The sequence below is a fragment of the Olea europaea genome, chromosome 22 (genome assembly GCF_002742605.1).
Source record: "Olea europaea var. sylvestris chromosome 22, O_europaea_v1, whole genome shotgun sequence".
NCBI classification, from domain to species: domain Eukaryota; kingdom Viridiplantae; phylum Streptophyta; class Magnoliopsida; order Lamiales; family Oleaceae; genus Olea; species Olea europaea.
Genome location: NC_036258.1, coordinates 14,762,276 through 14,783,492, shown reverse-complemented (window position 1 = coordinate 14,783,492; position 21,217 = coordinate 14,762,276). Strand labels below are relative to the sequence as shown.

General features: G+C 36.1%; 1 protein-coding gene and 1 pseudogene across 3 annotated transcripts; one reads left to right on the top strand and one right to left on the bottom strand.

Moving 5' to 3' along the window:
• The first annotated feature begins 1,486 nt into the window (after positions 1-1,486).
• Positions 1,487-13,268, top strand: LOC111371186 (annotated as a pseudogene).
• Positions 13,269-14,785: 1,517 nt separating this feature from the next.
• Positions 14,786-20,368, bottom strand: LOC111371803 (probable boron transporter 6). 3 transcript variants are annotated; one of them, XM_022993970.1, is made up of 14 exons: positions 20,141-20,368; positions 19,313-19,424; positions 19,127-19,209; positions 18,804-18,990; positions 18,549-18,687; positions 18,215-18,380; positions 17,962-18,128; positions 17,085-17,258; positions 16,832-16,927; positions 16,622-16,738; positions 16,212-16,528; positions 15,713-15,992; positions 15,375-15,509; positions 14,786-15,290 (listed from the first exon to the last, which is right to left on the bottom strand). In XM_022993970.1, exons 2-14 carry the CDS (start codon positions 19,414-19,416, stop codon positions 15,261-15,263), a joined length of 1,995 nt encoding a protein of 664 aa, XP_022849738.1. In that variant the 5' UTR covers positions 19,417-19,424; positions 20,141-20,368; the 3' UTR covers positions 14,786-15,260. The 3 variants fall into 3 exon arrangements, with proteins under 3 accessions (XP_022849738.1, XP_022849737.1, XP_022849740.1); XM_022993969.1 differs by having other exon boundaries at positions 19,127-19,424; XM_022993972.1 differs by lacking the exon at positions 20,141-20,368 and having other exon boundaries at positions 19,313-19,439.
• Between the last annotated feature and the right edge of the window lie 849 nt (positions 20,369-21,217).

The following is a 21,217-nucleotide window of genomic DNA, read 5'->3' as shown; positions in this document are numbered from 1 at the left end:
TTGTGCCACCCGTATTAGCTTACTGAAGACCCGAACTTGGTTTAGGTTTCTTCCAATCAAACTCCAATGCTTTGGTTTGTTTTGGCGAAACCCGTATCAAATCAGTAAATATGTGGCAATTTCGACTGTTGATCCACCAAGGGCAAAATCGTCCAACTTTTTCTACGTAACCTGAAACAGAAAACTTCCAATACGAAAAATGTTAGAAATAATGAGATGAACAAATTGCCTGAATACAACTTCTCCAGAATCGCCGCCATGCGCCCTTACGCGCCGCCGCCTAAGTTGCCACGCGCCGCCATCGGAATCACACTCCACACACCCAGCACCACCTCCACCTCCACCTCCACCTGCACGTAGACTTCTGGATTGACGAAAAATCACGTTTTTAGGTTCATTTTTTGTGCAAGAAACTGGGCAGTCCAATTTTTCAATTTTTTGTCAATTTTCTGGTTGATTTTTGGCCAGGTTAAATCCCAGCAATTCCAAGGTATTTTCGGGCTCAGTTTAACCACCAACGTCGACACCGCAATCGAACTCAAACCCAATCGACCCAAACGATTTCTTCCCTTCACGTTTGCTTTACTTGCCCACAAAGAACTCACCAAGATGTACCATTCCACACGGGAAACGACCACAAAGGTTTCACAGGTGAAAAGCAACCGAATAGGATCACAGAGAAAACGGGAAGAAATAGCAGAGGTTGTGGTTCTCTCTTTTTTTCTTACGGGTTGTATGGAGGCAGTGAGAAGAAGCATGTATATAGCCCAAGTAAGGAGTCTAAATATGGTAAGTTAGGTGTAGGTTAAAGTCATGGCCCAAAGGCCCAACACTCAAGTCAATGGACTCCAAAATGGGTAACAACATAAAGCCCTCCAAGTAAAGGTGAAATGGGCCATGAGCGACACTATTAGATTAGGTCACTTCTAGTGGTCCATACAATTTGGAGTTGGGTCGTTCTAATAGTGGAGTTGACATTTCGTTCAGTCATTTGGTCCAAGCCGACTGATAATTAAAATCAATTTTACATCATAGCCCGGGGAGTTATTGGGTATCAAAACCCAACAATTTGACCTGTTATTTCGGGTGATTTTTCTTCGTAAAATTTCTTCATTAGTTTACTTAATAATAATATTTTAACATTTTTTTCCACTCTGAAATTTGAGTTATTGTTCCTGTTTGCTGTAGATCAAAATTAAAATTAAAATTTTAGTATAATTTAATAAAAATTGATAAATTGTGTAGTTGAAAAATTACGAATCATATAAAATATGTGACTAAAATTAATTTTTAGCTTCGACTTTAAATTTTAATTTATACACAATAAAAATTCTCAAATAAGTAAACTTACAAGTCAAACGTAGAACCCACATACAATTGGAGTCTTTTTATGTGCATATATATGAACACAAATGCATACATACGTAGCTACGTAGTATTTAGGAAACCAACTAGGTTGGTTGTGGAAGGAGAGAGACGAGGTAAAATGTTGGGCCGAGGGGCAAAGAAGAAGAAGAAATTGACATGGAAAGACACAATATGTGGGAAAAATGACACTGAAACAATCTCGACGGATGACAAGGGCTCTCATGGATTCTATACTGACATGCTTCCTTCTCTTGGAGCCCACAATAGCAGTAAAATCAAGCTTCGTCCCTTCACTATCTCTCCCTTTAATCCCTATACAGGTATCCATTGCCACTCTGTTCTGTTGTAATGTGCCTGCACTGCATGCATGCCATTTCGATTCAACCCTTTTCATTTTCGATTTGACGGAATAGGAACTTGGATTAAGATTTTGATTTTGAACTCATTTCTGAGCGTTTTGACTAATGATTATGTTGTGTAACGAGTTTCTTGTATAGTTTTTTATGTGCTATTTTTTTTCATAATCATGAAAGGTTTAATTGTTGTGGATGGGTAAATTTAATTTGTATGAGATTACTAAAACTCGAGATTCCATGATAACAGAGAAAGCCCAAACCCTTATAATGTATTCATTCATTGTATTTACCCTTAAAATGCCTCTAATGATGGTGGCTTTTCTTTAAACATCTATCTTGGAATTCGTGTGCTTGTTTGAGTTTAAGCCCTTGTTTGGGCTTCATTTTAATGAGATTTTGAAAAAAATATATATATTGGAATAGTTACTTGTTAGAGAACGTGTGATTAAAAAGTAAGGAAAAGTTTTAGGTCCACGTTTCATATTGTTTTATTGAAGAAGTGTAGTTCTTGATTTAATGGAGCCCAAACTAGGGCTAAGTCGAATTGATACTGACTTAAGACTTGGGGTTCCAGTTCAAGTCGTTATATGATGCATATTTATTTCAATCATTCCGACTTTTACCCTGATTATTAGTTTTATCGAAGATTTGATTGAATATTTGTGTCCATACTAATGTTTCTACAGAGCTTGGGAAATGCTACTGATAGTACTTGTGTTTTACACAGCATGGGTTTGTCCTTTTGAATTGGGTTTCCTAGATAGGCCTTGGGGACCTCTCTCGATCGCGGACAACGTTGTGAACGGATTTTTCATGATCGACGTTATTCTTACATTCTTTGCTGACTACCTAGACAAAAAACCTTATCTGCTCATTGATACTCGAATGCGGATAGCTCTGAGGTATGCAAAATCCTGGATGATCTTTGATGCGTTTTCCACTATACCTGATAAACTTGCTCGAATAGTGTTGGAAATTGGTTTCCAAATTAACATGAAAGATCGGAAATTGGTTAAGTAAAAATTGAAATTGAAAAGTGCGACTAACGTGTCAATTTCGGCCGAATATTCGGACTTGATCCGATGGTCAAATTACAAAAGTAAAAAGGTCAACTTGTTCTACTCATCGAGTAGATGATTGTAGTATATTTGGACATTAGAAATCAATTTTGGGTGAATGAGAAATTACTGTCCAAAATTGGAGGAAAATATGGTGGAAAAGGGCTAAAATACACGATCGCTCGATGTTCGCTCGAGCGAAATTCAAGTGAGCAAAGTATGTTCTGCTCGAATTTTTGAAGCGCTGCTCGAGTGAAAAGCAAGCGAAGATGGAATGTTGCAACTATTCGAAAGATTGCACGATTTGGCCCATACCACTTCATCCACTCCCCTTCCTCCTCTGTAAATAAGACCCCTTGGACGTCCCTAAGGACACACCAACTCATATTTTGCATTGAGCACTCTTCTTCTTTTACAAAATCTCTCTCCCTTTTTCTTGTATAAAATCCTTTTGTAGAGGGAAAAATTCCATCGGTTCGCCAGTTCTTATGGTGTGAAGTGTTGCTACAACCGTGAGCACCATAGCTGGGCGATATTGTTTTAAAGAGAAAGTGTCATCACTTGCCTCAGATTTCATTTCTTTTTCTTCTCCTTTTCTTGTTTCATTTTGATACCTTGATTTTTTGGTTTTGTACTACACTTTCAAGTTCACATATCGATAGTTTGATCACGCTCCTGCGAGTTAAACATTAATTTGTTTTGATACAAATATCAACAATCATCATACCGCTCACATAAACCCCAGAACCAACAATCTTAAGACAATATTTGTCGGTGGTTGTTTTGGTTTTGTTTTGGATTAACCCATACTTTGTTCTTCATTTTGGAATAATCTTTGTGCACTGTTCCTTTCCCTTACTTTGTGTTGTGATAATCTTTTATTTTTGTAATAGAAATGAGTACTGTAGAGGCTTCAAGTCAAAATGGTACAAACATGGTTACGCCTATGGCTATAAACACTTCAATCCCGCATGATGAAAAATCGAAAAAATTTAGTGGCATGAATTTTAAGAGATGCCAAAAAAAGATGTTATTTTATCTCACTACCCTCAATTTGGCAAAGTTCTTAAAAGAGACCGCGCCATCCGTACAAGAGAGAAAAAATAATCGTGAGTCAATTATTGCGTTAGATGCATGGAAGCACTCGGACTTTCTATGCAAAAACTACATTTTGAATGGGCTGGACAATACACTATATGGGGTGTATAGTTCTAAAAACTCGGCTAAGGAATTGTGGTATTCTTTGGAAAATAAATAAAAGACTGAGTATGCCGGAACCAAGAAGTTCATTGTGGGCAAGTTTTTGGACTACAAAACGGTAGATATCAAAATTGTGATAAATCAAGTGCAAGAAATTCAAGTCCTCTTGCACGACGTACATGCCAAAAAGATGGAACTAAGTGAATCCTTTCAAGTGGCTGCCATCATCGAGAAACTCCCTCCTATGTGGAGAGATTTCAAGAACTATCTCAAGCACAAATGTAAGGAGATGAATTTGGAAGAATTAATCATCCGCTTGAGAATTGAAGAAGACAATAGGGAAAATGAAAGGAAACCTATTGACCAACTTAGAGCAAACTTTGTTGAAATAGAACAAAGGCCTTTGAACAAGAAACGAAAGAACTCAAACGATACACAGCGTAGAGATAACTCCAAAAAGGCAAAAAAGTTCAAAAGGAAATGCTATAATTGTGGAAAGGCCGGACATCGTTCAAATGAATGTCGAAAGCCTAGGAAACCTGCTCAAGCCAACATGATTGAGAAGGACAACCTTTTCGAAAGAATACAGGAGTTGAGTCTATCTGCAGTTGTATTCGAATACAACATGGTTGGAAACACAAGGGAATGGTGGGTAGATACCGGTGCAACCCGTAATGTGTGTGCTGATAGGGCAATGTTCTCCAACTATCAAGAACTAACGCTGCAAGTTTCAAGATTGAAGGATAAGGCAAAGTCACTTTAAAGATGACATCTGGAAAAGAACTAGTCCTCAACAACGTCCTACATGTGCTGGATATTCGAAAGAATCTTGTGTTCAGATCTCTTCTTAGTAAAAATGGTTTCAAACTTGTATTTGTATCCGATAAATGTGTTGTTTAAGAATGAGATGTATGTAGGAAAAGGATACATGTGTAACGGAATGTTCAAGATGAACGTTCTAACTGTTGTACCAAAACAAGGCATTATGAATAAAGTAACAAATTCTGTTTACTTGCTTAAGTCTTGTTTATGGCATAATCGATTAGGACATGGGAATTATAATTCGTTGCATAAACTTATAAATCAAAGTTTAATTTCGGTGCTTGAAATTGATCCTAATCATAAATGCGAAATATGTGTTGAAGCAAAATTGGCTAAAACACCATTCCATTCAATTTAAAGGAACACATTACCCCTAGAATTAATCCATAGTGATATATGTGATTTGAAATTCGTTCAAACTAGAGGCGGTAAGAAATACTTTGTAACTTTTATCGATGATTGTACAAAGTATTGTTATGTCTTTCTTTTAAGAAGCAAAGACGAAGCCTTAAATGCATTTAAATAATATAAGACTGAAGTTGAAACGCAACTTGACAAATGAATTAAAAATATTTGTAGTGATCAAGGAGGTGAATATGGGGTACCGTTTGAAGAATTCTATTCCGAACATGGAATCATTCATCAAACAATGGCTCCATACTCTCCTCAATCAAATGGAATTGCTGAATGCAAAAATCGAACTCTTAAAGAGATGATGAATGCAATGTTAATAAATTCGGATTTACCTCATAACTTGTGGGGGGAGGCTATCTTAACAGCAAATAGTATTCTCAATCGGATACCGCTTAAGAAAATGGAAGAGACATCATATGAGTTATGAAAAGGTCTTCTCCTTCCTACCAACACTTAAAAGTGTGGGGGTGTTTGGAAATGGTTGAAGTGCCCAAGCCTAAACAAATTGAAATTGGTCCCAAAACGATCGATTGTATATTTATTGGATACACCAATAATAGTAGTGCATATCATTTCCTAGTACACAAATTCGATATTCAAGATGTACACGAGGGTACCATAATTGAATCAAGGAATGCAGTATTCTTTGAAAACATATTTCCTTACAAAGATAGGGAAACGTCAAGTTCAAATAAGAGAACTAATGAATCTGCAAATGGATCTTCAAATGAGGAAGAACCAAGGCGCAGTAAGAGGGTTAGAACATCCACATCATTTGGTCAGGATTTTCTAACTTATATGGTAGAAAATGATCCAAGGACTTACGAGGAAGCGATGTCTACCCCGGAAGCATCGCATTAGAAGGAAGCTATCAATAGTGAGATAGATTCCATAATGCAAAATCATACTTGGGAATTGGTATATTTACCTCCCGAAAATAAGCCTTTAGAGTGTAAATGGATATTCAAAAAGAAATTGAAACCGGATGAGTCCATTGACAAATATAAGGCTAGATTGGTTGCCAAGGATATAGGCAAAAAGAAGGACTTGACTTCTTTGATACCTACCCACCAGTAACGAGAATCACCTCGATAAGGTTGCCAATTGCAATTACAATAATACATAACCTTGAGATTCATCAAATGGATGTAAAAATGACATTCTTAAACGGTGAGTTAGAAGAGGAAATATATATGAAACAACCTGAAGGGTTCGTGTCTCCAAATGAAAGCCATAAAGTATGTAAACTTATTAAGTCCTTATATGGCTTAAAACAAGCTCCTAAGCAATGACACCAAAAGTTTAACAAAACAATGTTGTCAAATGGATTTAAAATAAATGAATGTGACAAGTGTGTATATGTGAAGAATACACCGAATGCATATATAATAGTATGTCTATATGTAGACGATATGTTGATAATGGACAATAGTCACGAAATTTTGACAAACACCAAGAAAATGCTAACAAGGCATTTTGACATGAAAAACATGGGTGTGACAGATATAATATTAGGGATAAAGATCTCTAGAACATCGGAAGGAAATGTACTTTCCCAATCTCATTACGTTGAGAATATACTTAAGAAGTTTGAAGTATTTGAGGATAGTCCTACAAAGACTCCTATTGACACAAGTCTACACTTGGTCAAAAATAAGGGAGAAGGCGTGTCACACTTAAGATATTCACAAATAATTGGCAATCTAATGTATGTTACAAACTGCACTCGACTGGACATTGCGTTTGCGGTGAATAAACTTAGTAGACTCACGAGTAGTTCAAGCCATGATCATTGGGTGGCATTGATAAGGGTCCTTAGGTACTTGAAGTATACCATGACCTGTGGATTACATTTCACAAAATATCCTGCGGTATTAGAAGGATATTGTGACGCGAATTGGATATCCGATATGAAAGATTCCAAATCCACAAGTGGCTATGTGTTTACACTTGGTAGAGCTTTTATCTCATGAAAATTTTCAAAGCAAACGTGTATAGCTCGATCAACTATGGAATTAGAGTTTATTGTTGGAATGGCTTCAAAATTTCTTAGAAGATGTTCCATGTTGTCCTAAGCCGGTACCTGCCATAAGCATACACTGCAATAATCAATCGGCTATTGAAAGGGCTAAAAGCAGCATGTACAATGGTAAGTCTAGACATATACGTCGGAGACATAATACCATTAAGCAACTAATCTCAATGGGCGTTATCTCCATAGATTATGTGAAATCAAAGGAGAATGTTGTGGATCCGCTTACGAAAGGTTTACCAAGAGATCAAATACGTTGCCTATCAAGAGGAATGAGATTAAAGCCTATTACATTAGAGTCCTTGTAATGGTAACCCTACCTTATTGACTGGAGATCCCAAGATCTTGGTTCAAATGGACAACTAAGTTATGAGGATTCCATGAAGCACTTAGGAAATAATTTCCTAACTCATTCCGATGATACCAAAGTGCATTCTACAGAATTGGAAGAGGTTAAGATAATCGTTTAATGATTCCTATATCTTGATTAAGTCAAGTGGAGTAGGACGGAATATTCTTAATAGGAGGTCACCTATGTGAGTGGGAAGTGAGGCCGCTTCAATGAGAATTATTTAAGACTTAAATTCTCTAAAACACTTGCAGAACCAAGAGGGGTTCAGGGTCAAAATGAACCAAGTCATGAGAACCAAGAACAGAATTAGGGAAGACATTGTGTGAGTATTGTTGTCTTAACTTACACTAATGGCTGGTCGAATCAAGACATCACGTTCACCAACTAGCCAAGTAAGCTCGATAATATTTCACTGGGGAATGTTCAAAGCCGAAAGCTACCTTACCCGATGCAATATTTCTCCGCTCTCTCTCTCTACAATTGCATGTATCGTGTCGCATATCATTTGCATACTTGAATTTTCATTCATGTGGGGGATTGTTGGAAATTGGTTTCCAAATTAACATGAAAGATCGAAAATTGGTTAAGTAAAAATTGAAATCGGAAAGTGTGACTAACGTGTCAAATTCGATCGAATATTCGGACTTGATCCGATGGTCAAATTACAAAAGTAAAAAGATCAACTTGTTCTACTGATCGAGTAGATTACTGTAGTATATTTGGACATTAGAAATCAATTCCGAGTGAATGAGAAATTGCGGTCCAATAATTGGAGAAAAATACGGTGAAAAAGGGCTAAAATACACTGTCGCTCGACGTTCGCTCAAGCGACAACGTCATCGTCACTTGATGTTCACTCGAGCGAAATTCAAGCGAGTGAAGTATGTTCTGCTCGAATTTTTGAAGCGTTGCTCAAGCGAAAAGTTAGCGAAGATGAAATGTCGAAAGATTACACGATTTGGCCCACACCACTTCATCCACACCCCTTCCACCTCTATAAATAGGACCCCTTGGAGGTCCCTAAGGACACACCAACTCATATTTTGCATTGAGCACTCTTCTTCTCTTACAAAATCTCTCTCCCTTTTTCTTGCATAAAATCTCTTTGTAGAGGAGGAAATTCCGTCGGTTCGCTGGTTCTTGTGGTGTGAAGTGCTGCTAGCACAAGATTAAACATCCGTTATATCTTGGGAGACAAGTGCCGTCAATCGTGAGCACCATAGCGGGGCAATATTGTCTTAAGGAGAAAGTGCCATCACTTACCTCGGATTTCATATCTTTTTCTTCTTCTTTTCTTGTTTCATTTTGATACCTTGATTTTGTGGTTTTGTACTACACTTTCAAGTTCACATATCGATAGTTTGATCACACTCCTGCGGGTTAAACATTAATTTGTTTTGATACAAATATCAACAACCATCATACCGCTCACATAAACCCCGGAACCAACGAATAGTTTTGCCTAAGCCTCTTCAACCCTATGGCTACTTTAATATGCTTCGTCTCTGGCGTCTCAGAAGAGTCAGTGCGATGTTTACAAGGTACAAATTATGTCCATCATTCCATCTCTGCAAAATGCAATTAGCATAGTAAATTGTGATATATATATATATAGAATCCTGTGTAGATTACATTTCTTTTTACTGTTTAGAGGTGATAAATAGAAATCTGTAAACATCCAAAGCAACGGAACCTATAAAACCATCAAAATTTCCAATAATTTGTCATAATTTGCCATTTTTTACTGCAGGATGGAGAAAGACACAAACTACAATTACTTTTGCGTTCGAGTTTCAAAGATTCTATGTGTAAGTATCTAAGGAAATAAACAGTTACTCCACGGAAGAGAAATCTGACTCATCTGATGTATTGGACAATGTGAAGGCCATTTATACTGTACACTTATCACTTAATGTATATTGTATATTTCAACCATGTATCATATCTCCCCGGTATTTCTACTATGTAAAGAATTTTAGTAGGCTGGTTTTTAAGTGAGATTGGCATTAAATCAACTTATACTGTTCTTCCTCATTTAGTTAACACTTGTAGTAAGCAGCCCTCATATTGATGGTGAACCACGATAAATCTATGCATGCTATGGCTTAATCTGTAACACGATCAAGCTTGTATTGCCTTTGTAGGTTATTCTCTTTGTAGGTCATTTTGCTGCTTGCGTTATTTACCTTATTGCGGACAAGTATCCAGACCCAAAAGTGACATGGATTGGACTTACCTGGGAGAACTTTCACCATATGAGTTTGTGGGACCGATACATTATATCTCTATGCTGGGCCATTGTCACTCTCACAACTGTTGGATATGGTGATCTACATCCTATAAACACACATGAAATGATATTTGACATTTTCTACATGCTGTTCAACCTCGGTCTCACATCTTATACCATTGGAAACATGACAAACTTGATTGTTCAAGGAACCAATAGAACCAGGAAATTTGTGAGTAAATTCTGGTTTATTTCCATAGAATCGTGTTTTGATCATAGGAGCTCAATTCTTATATATTTTGGGTGCATTATCTAATCTCGCAGAGGGAGTCTATACAAGCCGCTTCGAGCTTTGCCAAAAGGAACAACCTGCCTCGTCAACTGGAAGATCAGATGCTAGCTCACTTATGCCTAATGTACAGAACTGACTCGGAGGGGCTGCACCAACAAGAAACTCTTGACACACATCCAAAAGCCATTCAATCGAGTATATCGCATTTTTTATTTTATTCTCTCATTGATAAGGTATACTTGTTCCAAGGGATATCAAATGACTTGCTTTTTCAGCTGGTAATTACCAATACCACCTCAATTTATTGGATCATCTCTGTCTCTTTGGGGGATGGAGGGATTGATTTGACAGGTCCATTTTGAGCTGGTTGAATCTGAAAGACCACCTTTTTTTAGGTCTCAGAGATGAAGCCCGAGTATTTGCCACCCGGAGAAGATGTAATTTTGCACAATGAAGCACCTACGAATTTCTATATTCTGGTCAATGGTATGCTCTCTCTCTCTCATGGAAAATAGGAGAAACATTTTCTTCTAGTGCAATATGTCAGCCTTCTGATACTGAATTCTTGGTTCAGGATCTTATTTCGCACAGAAATGGAATAAAACGGGTATATTTTTTAAATTCCATTGGCAAGACTGATATTTTTAAACGCTTGCATTTCATAGTATTGATCTAACACGATGTTTTACGATGACTGATTATAGGTTCTCAAGGAATTAAAGGCAGGGGATGTTTGTGGAGATATAGGTGTTCTCTGCTATTAGCCACAACTTTTCACGGTTCGTACAAAACGGTTGAGTCAGTTGCTGAGATTGAATAGCACTTCATTTTTGAATATTGTTCAAACAAATGATGGAGATGGGGCAATAATCATGAACAATCTTCTTCAGGTAAATAGAGCGCCAAAACTTCTTTAACTTGAACTTAAATCCTTTTCTGCAATTCCATTCAGTTAGTAAGACCACACATCCATCTTAGCATCCTCATTTCCTCTGCTTTCATGTTATTACCATCTTGTGCTATTTTGGCCCAACGCTCATAACCATAAAGCACAGCACATCTAATCATTGTTAAGTAAAATCTCTGTTTCGTATTCTTCCGTGGACGATTATAACTTAAGCTGTGTATCTAATTTATTTTGTTTCTGATGCAGCTTTTGAAAGAGTACCAACACCCTGAAGTGCAAGCAATTTCAGCTGACATGGAGCTCATGCTGGCTCGGGGACAAATGGACCTGCCTCTCATCTTATGTTTTGCAGCTGAAAGAGGAGACGATGTGTTGTTGTTCCAATTGCTGAAGCGAGGTTCTGATCCAAATGAATTGAGCAGAAATGGGCGCACAGCTTTGGTTCGACTATTCTTCTGTATTCTTGCAATGTGTTAATGATTCAAATATATATGCATGAATTGAAGGCGTAATAATACATTCGTATTTTATGATACAGCATCTTGCAGCATCAAAAGGAAAGTTAGAATGTGTGCTTCTACTTTTAGATTCTGGAGCAGAACTAACTGTAAAGGTACTTCTCGTGGTTAAACTAAGGATTCTTGAGATTTTACCTGTCTTTTGAACTTTACTTACCAGAATAGAATGACAGAACTTCCTGTCTGCAGTTCTTACATTCTAATTTTAAAATTCAGTTTCAAAATTTTGTTTCCCCGAAAGCAACAACAATGAACTTTATTGTTGATGCTGTGACAATGAAATATGGAATGGTCGTTATCCTTTTTTTAAATAAGACTTCTAGAAGCCAACTTTTACGAAGAAAATCTGATAAGGAAATTATTAGTGAGAATTTGCTATTTTCTTGTTGAAGACTTGAATTCATAGTGCAGAAGAGCCTTATCGGGAGTTAAAGTCGATGTAGGTGATTATTTACTGAAGACTATAATCTTGGATGAATCTTATGTTTAATTTTTTCAATGCTTCTTGAATATATAAGGCTATGAAGATTTGTGAGATGCAAACTGACATACTTTTTTGCAGATTCCGAAGGAAATGTTCCTCTATGGGATGCAATATTGGGGAAACATGAAGCTGTTAAAAAGTTACTCGTTGACAACAGGGCAACACTACTTTCTGGCAATGTGGGCAAGTATGCTTGTTTCGCAGCCGAGCAAGGCAACATAGGTTTACTCAAAGGAATCATCAGACATGGGGGGATGTTACATTGCTAAGTAATATGGGAACCACGACAGTTCACACATGCATTTCTAATGAAAATGTCCAAATTGTCAAGTTCCTGTTGGAACAAGGAGCGGATATCGACAAACCAAATGTGTGGCTCGACACCCAGAGCCTTAGCAGATTATAAGGGCCATGAAGAGATAAAGGCTTTAATCAAAACCATGCCAGAGTCCAACAAACAGAAGATGCCCCACAAAAATAGGAGTCGGACATCAGCCATGCAAAATGCTCCATACCTCAAAAAGTACTCGAATAAGGCAACAATGCCTCCTTTGACGTCCGAAGACACATCAACATATGGAGAATCCAGCTTGTCCCACAACGGCTTAAGACGAAGGGCAAGCAAATACCAGAATTCTCTTTTCGGGATTATCTCTGCTGCTTCTGAACCAAATGAAGGTAAAACTGACTTTAAAGCAATATGATGTCTCTTTAACTGAAGAACTTGTGAATGCCATCACCTTAGGAAAATATCTGATAGCTTGTGCACCATCAATTGATTTTAAGAAAATCATGTGTTAAAAAACACGAGTCGAATTGGTTTCAAATTACGTATTTTTTGACAGTTCTTGAGCCCTAAACAAGGATGTTGGACTGAACTGTACAGAAACTGCGTATTTACCTAATATGGGTGTACATAGTTCGGTTTCGAGTATTTCTTAGGATCTTTTAACATATTATTTATTTCATACTTTGTAGGAGGAATGGGTCTTTTTGCTTGCACCTCCCATTGATCATGCAAGTCGACAGAACCGTGCCCGAGTCGTTGTGAGCTGCCCGGAGATGGGTAACATAGCTGGGAAGATGGTGATTCTGCCAGGATCCCTTCAAGAGTTGCTGGATTTGGGATATTAGAATTTGGAATCCATCCTACCAAAATTCTAAACAAAGATGAAGCTTTACTTGAAGAATTGGATGTAATAAGAGATGGTGATCATTTGATTTTAGCCAGTTAGGTGTATCTGCAATTTGAGGTCAAATAAAGAGTATACATTCCAACACATTTTGAAGCCATTTATGTGAGGTTCTTTGAAATCCCATTCTAGAAATTTGAAGAAATTTTATTATCTAGTAATTATTGTTTGCTTATGATTTCTTTCTTCTTCTTCTTCCTTTCTTTTTTATTTTTTTATTTTATATATATATATAAGATCTAGCGATGAACCGAACAAAATATTTACATTATTCAATTAACTACATTTATTCAATGTACTTTAATATTTTTTGAATTATATCATTACAAATGATAGGGTAAATTAAAATCTAAAAAGTAAAGAGAAATAAGTTCTTAAATATAGGAACAACTTTGGATTATAAAAAATTGACTAAATAAATATATCATCAAGTAAAAAAATATTAGGTTACTTGAGAAGAAAAATTCCTTTCTTTTTTCATCTGCCTAGTTTTCTTTTTCCTTTTCTTTTTTACTTTATAATACTAAGTTTCAATTATTTCTCTATATATACACATTAAACTTGTACTTTGCTTTTTATATAGTTCAGTCTGTCACAAAAATTAAGAAATTTAAAAGAATTGGATACTTTATATTAAGTTTCAATTAATCCTCTATATATATGCGAAAGAAGTTCAGTCTGTCACAAAAACTAAGAAAATTAAAAGAATTGGATACTTTATGTTAGGCCTGTAAATTATCACTTTATATTGGGCCATCTTATTGGACTCGGACAAGGTCCATCAGAATTGGGCCCCAAAGTCGAGGCTCTGACAAGGCTAGTCGAGGCGCCACCGAGGCCCTAAGGAGTTCAATTGAGGCGCTCGTCGAAATGCCTATTATTATGTTCATATAATCACCTCCTTATTGGACTTGGACTTCGGCCGATCAACCCGTTTGGCCCATTTCACTTCTGTTCCCTTATATATATGGATTCACTCACACAACTAAGGTATGTTCTACACTCTCTAGCCAAACCTCCATCTCCATACTATTGCACTCTATATATATATATATCTTCATCCAGCCGTTGACTTGACCATCAAAGTACAAACAGTCGCCGGACCTTTTTCTCGTTCGACCACCTTTGCCTCTTAACGGGGTGCTACTTAAGCAGGTTTCAAGGGGACGAGGCCAGGGATCTGTTGGAGCCATTTTTTGGAGGTCAACACTTTATATTAAGTTTCAATTATTTCTCTATATCTACACAAGAATTGGATACTTGTTTAAGTCATATTTTTCGATAAAACTATTGAAATGGTATTTTTTGTCGAGGAACTTAGTTTGAAAATCAAGTAAAAATTTAATTTTTATTTGAAATATTTATGTTATCATGATTTTGATCGTTTTTATTATATATAGAGGGAGAAAGAAAGATGGGGGAAGGGGTAAAGCCATTGTGAGAAAGATGTTGATAGATACCTTAATATAATGTACATTAGCAAGATATGATTGGATGAAAAAATTGAATATATGTTAATCAATTCAATAATAGAATATCATGTGACATTATATCAAAGATTATGTCAACTTTCTTGCATTAGTAATGGAGCGTATCCCAAAAAATTAAAAGAATACAAACAATTTTCATTAATTTGAGTCTCTATTGTTTATATTACAATACATTACATCCTTCTAAATTCCCAGCTGCTTAAAGCCAACGACAACAAATATTAGACAATCCCTTCGTGCTATAAATTTTTTCAACGATCATGCAAGGAGAGTAACGGTCTTCAAGTTTGATATGCAGTGATGAATCATACTGCACATCTAAAATACAAAATCTTCAGTTCTTTCTCTTTTTTCAGTATTGTCCAGTGCTATCCAACTCTCTTACTGTTGACTCCCTGGTAGATTTTATCCAGCTCTCTTACTGTTTTTACCATTGCTCTTTCTTCATTCTTCTTCCTTTCTCTATCTCTATCTTTTGGTGTATTCCTATGCTTTAGTTGTCCACTGGGGACTTCAGGTACTGATGTTATAGTGAGAGCTCAAGTCATATCCTGTCAGGTCCTTGAGGGAAAACCTGGACAAACATATTACATCGTATCGTATTTTCAGAAATCAAGCAATAATGAACCAATAGAGATGAGTTAAAGTAATGACCGACCTGAATCTGCCTCTCATTGAAGCTCACGGACCTATACTTCAGTTCACCTCTGCGAGTCGTCATCTCATCTAATAATTCGTCAGAAGATATATCATAAGTGTCGTCTTCACCATCAGGATCAGCTGATTCTCGATTCTGCGTTAACAAATTTCAGAACATTAAACATGCTTCGTCAAATACAAAGGGTACTTGATAGTACTGCAAACTCATTTTGTCCTCGGCCCTATCACGAACTGTCTAGTCCAGCACGACAAACATGATAATTACACAGACAAAATGTTGTTCACTCTTGAAACTTGAAGCAGCATCATAAAATTAGAAGACACAAAATAACGTACTCTGAGTGAGAGACTCCTTGCCCGAGATGGAATTCCAGCAATTTCATCGTATTCAGCCGCATCTAATTGCTGAAGATAATTTGACGGAAACACCTTGGGGAGGAGGTGTTCTCGTATGCTTATCAGAAGGAAGAAAGGCAATGGAAACAATATTCCGGCAATAGGTATCCATGTGATTCCAAAGCATACCAAAAGATATGCAAACTGGAAAAGAGTAAACATGAAGATGTACTTGAATGGTACTGACTCCACAAACGAAGCATGAAGCCCTTCAATGACTCTGCCAAAAGAAGGATCCCAATAAGTTAACAATTAGGATCTTAGCTTAGGTCCTATTTGATGTAGATTTTTTGGAAAGTGAATTTTTTGAAGAATGTGTGGCTAAAAAGTAAGAAAAAGTCATGAATTCACGTGCAAAATTATTTTATTGAGAGTGTATTTTTCTCGAGAAAATATATGAAAAAAGAAACTTCAAGCATGATGAATACACAATGCTTACTTAAATCGCCGCCCTGGAGGAATGAAGAGCAGCAGCATCCTCTCCCAAAACTGATTACCAGGGAGGCTGTCAATGGCCATATAGGCAAAGTATCCCCACAGAACAGAGGTAGGTATCATCTTGATCACGGGCATAGCAATTACAGACAACCCCACTAGAATAGATTGCAGCAGGTTGCTTATTCTTTGCTCGTTTACTCGAACAGGCAAGTGGAGATCAATGCACTTTTCAGGTTCAAATTTTCCATTTACTTCCACTTCATCGTCATGTTTCAAGACGGCCTCCTTCAAGTTCGCCAAATCTTTTTCTACAGTATACTGAGGTAAAACAAAACTTGTTTAACTAAATCATGCACAATTTCATGTGAACATAATTGCTTATAGAAACACGAGTTTAAAGGGACAACTTACAGATGGAGCATTATCCATTTCAACAAATACTGCGTGCATTCTTCCATAGATCTCCGAGTGGCTCGCTTGATCTTTCATGCCCTCCTTTGCACTCTTCACCATTTTCTTCCGTATTAACTGCAAATCAGGGACCAAATAGTAAATATATTCTCTATTCACATTTAACACAAATGATATGCAAAAAATTTTCTTAAGAAATAAATCTCCCACCTGCCTCTTGAGGACCGCAAGACTCTTAGTGTGCATAGGGGATTGTGGAAGGACCCCATTAGAAGGAGGAAGTCCAAGCAATCCACAGATCAAAGTCTGATATAAGAACAATAATAAGAAACAGAGATAAGCTTTCCGTGGGACAGAAACAGATATATAAAACAGATGTATAAATCTTCTCTATCAGGGAAGCACCCCTGACTCAAGTTATATGCCATCAAGAAGGAAATGCAAGACCAATTTTTAATTATACCATGAATCCAAGCAACATGATATCATAATGATAAGCAGACGGATTTTTGATGTTGAATTCCTTCTGTTGTGCCATCTGTGAAGCTACACTGTGGTCAAAAAAGTATAGCCCTGCTATCATCACAGCTGGTATGAAGGCAGCAAAAATATACCCTGTTGGCACCTTGCCCATATCCTGCAGTTCCAAGAGATGAAATTCATAAATTTCTTAAATCTTGAGCTAAATTAAAAACTTGTAGAAGATTATATTTAAAAAAAAAAACAAGAAACAAGAAACAATACAATAAGCTGCATGTAACCTCAATTTGATGTTGAAGACATAATTTAAATAAAAAAGTTTGCACTTTATAATAGCTTAAGTCTTTAGACGAAGTTGTCATTCGAGTAAGCACAGATCCTAAGTTTAAGTGTTGGTGTCAATTTGACGATGAACATAATTCAATATAAAAAAATAAATAAATAAAACACGTCACCCTCTCTAATAATTTAAGCTTTTAGATTAAGTCGTTGAATATGGTATCCAAGCAGGTACAAGTCTTATTTTAAAGTTTGAATGTCACCTATTGTGAAAATTGTAAATTTGTTTGGCCTGTGAGGGGGCATGTTGAAAACATAATTTAAATAAATAAGTATGTTCACTATTTAGCCCTTGTTTGATGGCCATTATTTTGGTCAAAACAATGTTTCGAATAGTGATTTTAGGAGAACGTGTCATTAAAAAGTAGGGAAAAGTTTTATGTTTACATAAAGAATATTCTATTATATGAATGTGTGGTTAAAAATGAGTATGTAAAAAAAGGATTTTTCAAGTAATGGTTGTCAAACAAGGGCTCTTATTAGCATACATTTTTTAGATGAGGTGATTCAACAATTGATACCTTGATCACTGTCCAGTGAGCTAATGATTCAGAATCCCAAGGAAGAGGACAGAAGAGCCTCCTCGGGACTCCTGAAGGAACTTTGCCAGGTATACTATAAGATAACACAGTCCACAGCACAACCATAAGCGGAACCCCATAGTCGGCAATAAAACTCCGAAAAAAGCCTATGCACATTGACCAAAGGTTAAAACTCAGACACAATAAAGTGATTAATATAATCGATTTTACAGAAATTATAACGTTTACATACCAGTACCATAACGCCAAGACCTAGCTCTTCTGCTCTTCAGGGAAGTGATGACAACCCCAAAAAAGAATATGACAGCAAGCAAACCATTAGCATAGAGCCATTGAAATTGATACTTCTCTTCTGCCGCATTTTCACCTTTTGGAATGTGAAATTCACTGACCACACCCTATGGTTCAAACATCAATAATTATTTAATATAATTTCTGGCCAACTTACATACTCAATACCATCTAATACTACGTATCGAACACGCACTTAATAGTAGTCCAATCATCAAGTAGGAATTTGGAGTATGGAAAAAGATATTGTTTTAATGAAAATAGCAAAGACAAACCTTGATAGCCTCTTGAATGAAAAGAACAGTGATCAACATGCCGAAAAGTTCCCCTGCCACTCTTGTAAATCTGGTGATGATTGTGCAAGCATTGAAGATAGCAAGTAGAAACAGAAGCAAGGCAGTCCAAACACAGACCCTGTTAAAAAATAATAATAATAATAATAATAATCAACATTTTTGTATTACATAACACAATGTGCTTGCTTAAGATTTTACGACATCATAGTATTCTAGGAATATGGTTTTTCTTACCATCCGGCCCAGGCTAAGTACAGCTCTGTTCCCATCCTGGGCTTTGCAAAGCCATACAGATAAGTGTACATTATAATTGTTGGTTCTGCAACTCCTAAAATCAATAATGGTTGTCCACCGAAAATTGCATGGATAATTCCACAGATAGCAGTTGAAGATAGAGTTTCAACCGTACTCAAACTTCCATCTAGCACAAAATAAAAAATAATAAAAATCCATAACAAATCAATCAAAGTTTAAATTAGAGTGTTCATTAGCCATTTCACTAGTTAAGCTTATCACAAAAAATATCCAAAGCCAAGAAACAAGAAATGACGACCGACCTGTTTCCCGACTCAGTTGCTCCCCAAAGGCGATAACTGGGAGAGCAGAAGCAAAGAAAATGTATGCTGTTGGAGCCAATATCCTGAGAAAAAGGTTAATACAGAAAAAATCAGAATTAAATCCAGTGCTTAATAATAAACAAAATCCCTGTAAATTCCTTCCAAGACTAGACAAAAGGACTTCACCTTGCGCCCGAGCCACATGCATCAAACCAGTCATTTTTGTAGCACGCTAGCCTTCCTTTGAAATCATAGATGACTCCCTTGAATGGAGATCTCAGGTTTTCCATAGTGTTTTCTGCAATGGAAGAAACTAAACACATCACTTATAATGATGATAAATGTATCCGGAAAAATAAAACAAAATACATATTATCACAATCCTTCACAATCACAAATTACAGCTAAGAACAATAAAAGCATCGAATTAATGTAACACACTATAAAATGATCGACCAAACAGAAAACCACATGATCAAGACTATAGAGAAGATCCATGAATTCTTTAACTATAAAAATAATTAACAAAGCTCGTGAAATTTCACTGCTTATAACAATGTTGCACAGACAACAAATATTAGATTCATAAACCTCGGATCACATTGTTGCGAATTGCAAAATAATCGAAGAGGTGGTAGATAAAAACAATTAACTTACTTCAAAATCCATATTTTGATCCTAAAATATACGAAACAGAAAAAAGTTTCACAAAAAATAATTGAAACCCTTTTCTGAAAACGTTTTTACCTTTCATTTGCTTTCCAAAAAAAAAACTAAAAATTAAACGTACTTCTCAGACATGCAAATACAAAACTGTTCTTGATTGCATCTTGATCCAATAAAATAGAAAATTTGCCAGAAAAAATTAAATCCAAGCCCATAAATCTTGTAAATCCCATCAAATTCTTCACACCAACAAGCAATATACGTTAATAGAAAAACACACCCACACACACACACACATCTGCAAAATTTTAGCCATACTAAAAATGAAATAAGAAGAAAGAATTGGACCTTGGTATGAAGAAAGAACACAATGCAGGTGACTAGTATTTGAATATATCACAAAATCTTTTACCGGCCGGCAGAACGCCGCCGGTGACAAGAAAATATATGCCTTTTCACCTCTTTTTCTCTTTATTTATTTTGCTCTGTTTTCACTTGTTTGCTCTTTTTCTCTCCTACTTTCTCTCTTTGCCAGTTGTATATAACAATGAAGGCTCTGTTAGAGAGAGTAATGTATACATATACACGTATATATAGAGAGAATCGTGTGTTAAGCGAAGTGACTGATCGAGGTTTGGCGTTCAAACATAGAAATCGGGACGAAAATGCTCGGGTGGGGCCCAATGAGTCTGGCAATTTTACTGAAAAAAATGAGATATTTTTTGGGACTTCTGAGAAGGTTACTATATTTCATTAAAGTCCTTGTAGTTTTTTATAATTGTTTTTGTGACCCTCAAGACTTTTGATCTTCTTCATTTCAACGCCTTAGAACCGATATAAGCAATTAATCAGTATGAATTTGGGAAAAAAATTTAGGCTACAGGACCCTTAAGTACTATTTACTTACTCACCACTTATTTATATTTATTTATAAATTAAACAGTTTATAAATCTTTTCAAATGAAAGTAAACCCCCGTTTTGGCCCCATTAATTTTTATTACATTACATTTCATTTTTTTCTCTCTTATTTTCAACCACATAATCTTCCATAAAAAAATATTATACGTAAATCGAAAATTTTTCCTTCTTTTTCAACCACTCATTTTCCAAAAAAATATTATTCCATCCATTTTCATTACACAAATGAAGGCCAAACGGGGGCTAAATTTATTTGTTGATTTGAGCAACGAAGAATTTTGGCAAACACGGTTCAATGTAAAATTCATCCATATTTGTTTCAGTTAAAAAATTATACATTTCATAGTATTTACAATTTTTCAACAATATATTTCATCAATGTTTATTAAAATCTACTAGGTGTGAAATTGATTTTTAAAAAACTCGAAAAAATTGCAGTTCGATCCCAAATCTTTTATTTGTATCACCCACAGTTCCAAATCTTTAATTTTATTGTAACAAAATGA

Coding starts and splice junctions, on each gene's coding strand:
- LOC111371803 (XM_022993969.1), bottom strand. CDS start 19,346: ATGACTGGTTTGATGCATGTGGCTCGGGCGCAAGGTGAAGTCCTTTTG. Junction 18,381..18,548: donor TCATTCAAGAGGCTATCAAG/GTTTGTCTTTGC, acceptor TTTGAACCATAG/GGTGTGGTCAGTGAATTTCA. Junction 15,993..16,211: donor CCTCCAGGGCGGCGATTTAA/GTAAGCATTGTG, acceptor TTCTTTTGGCAG/AGTCATTGAAGGGCTTCATG.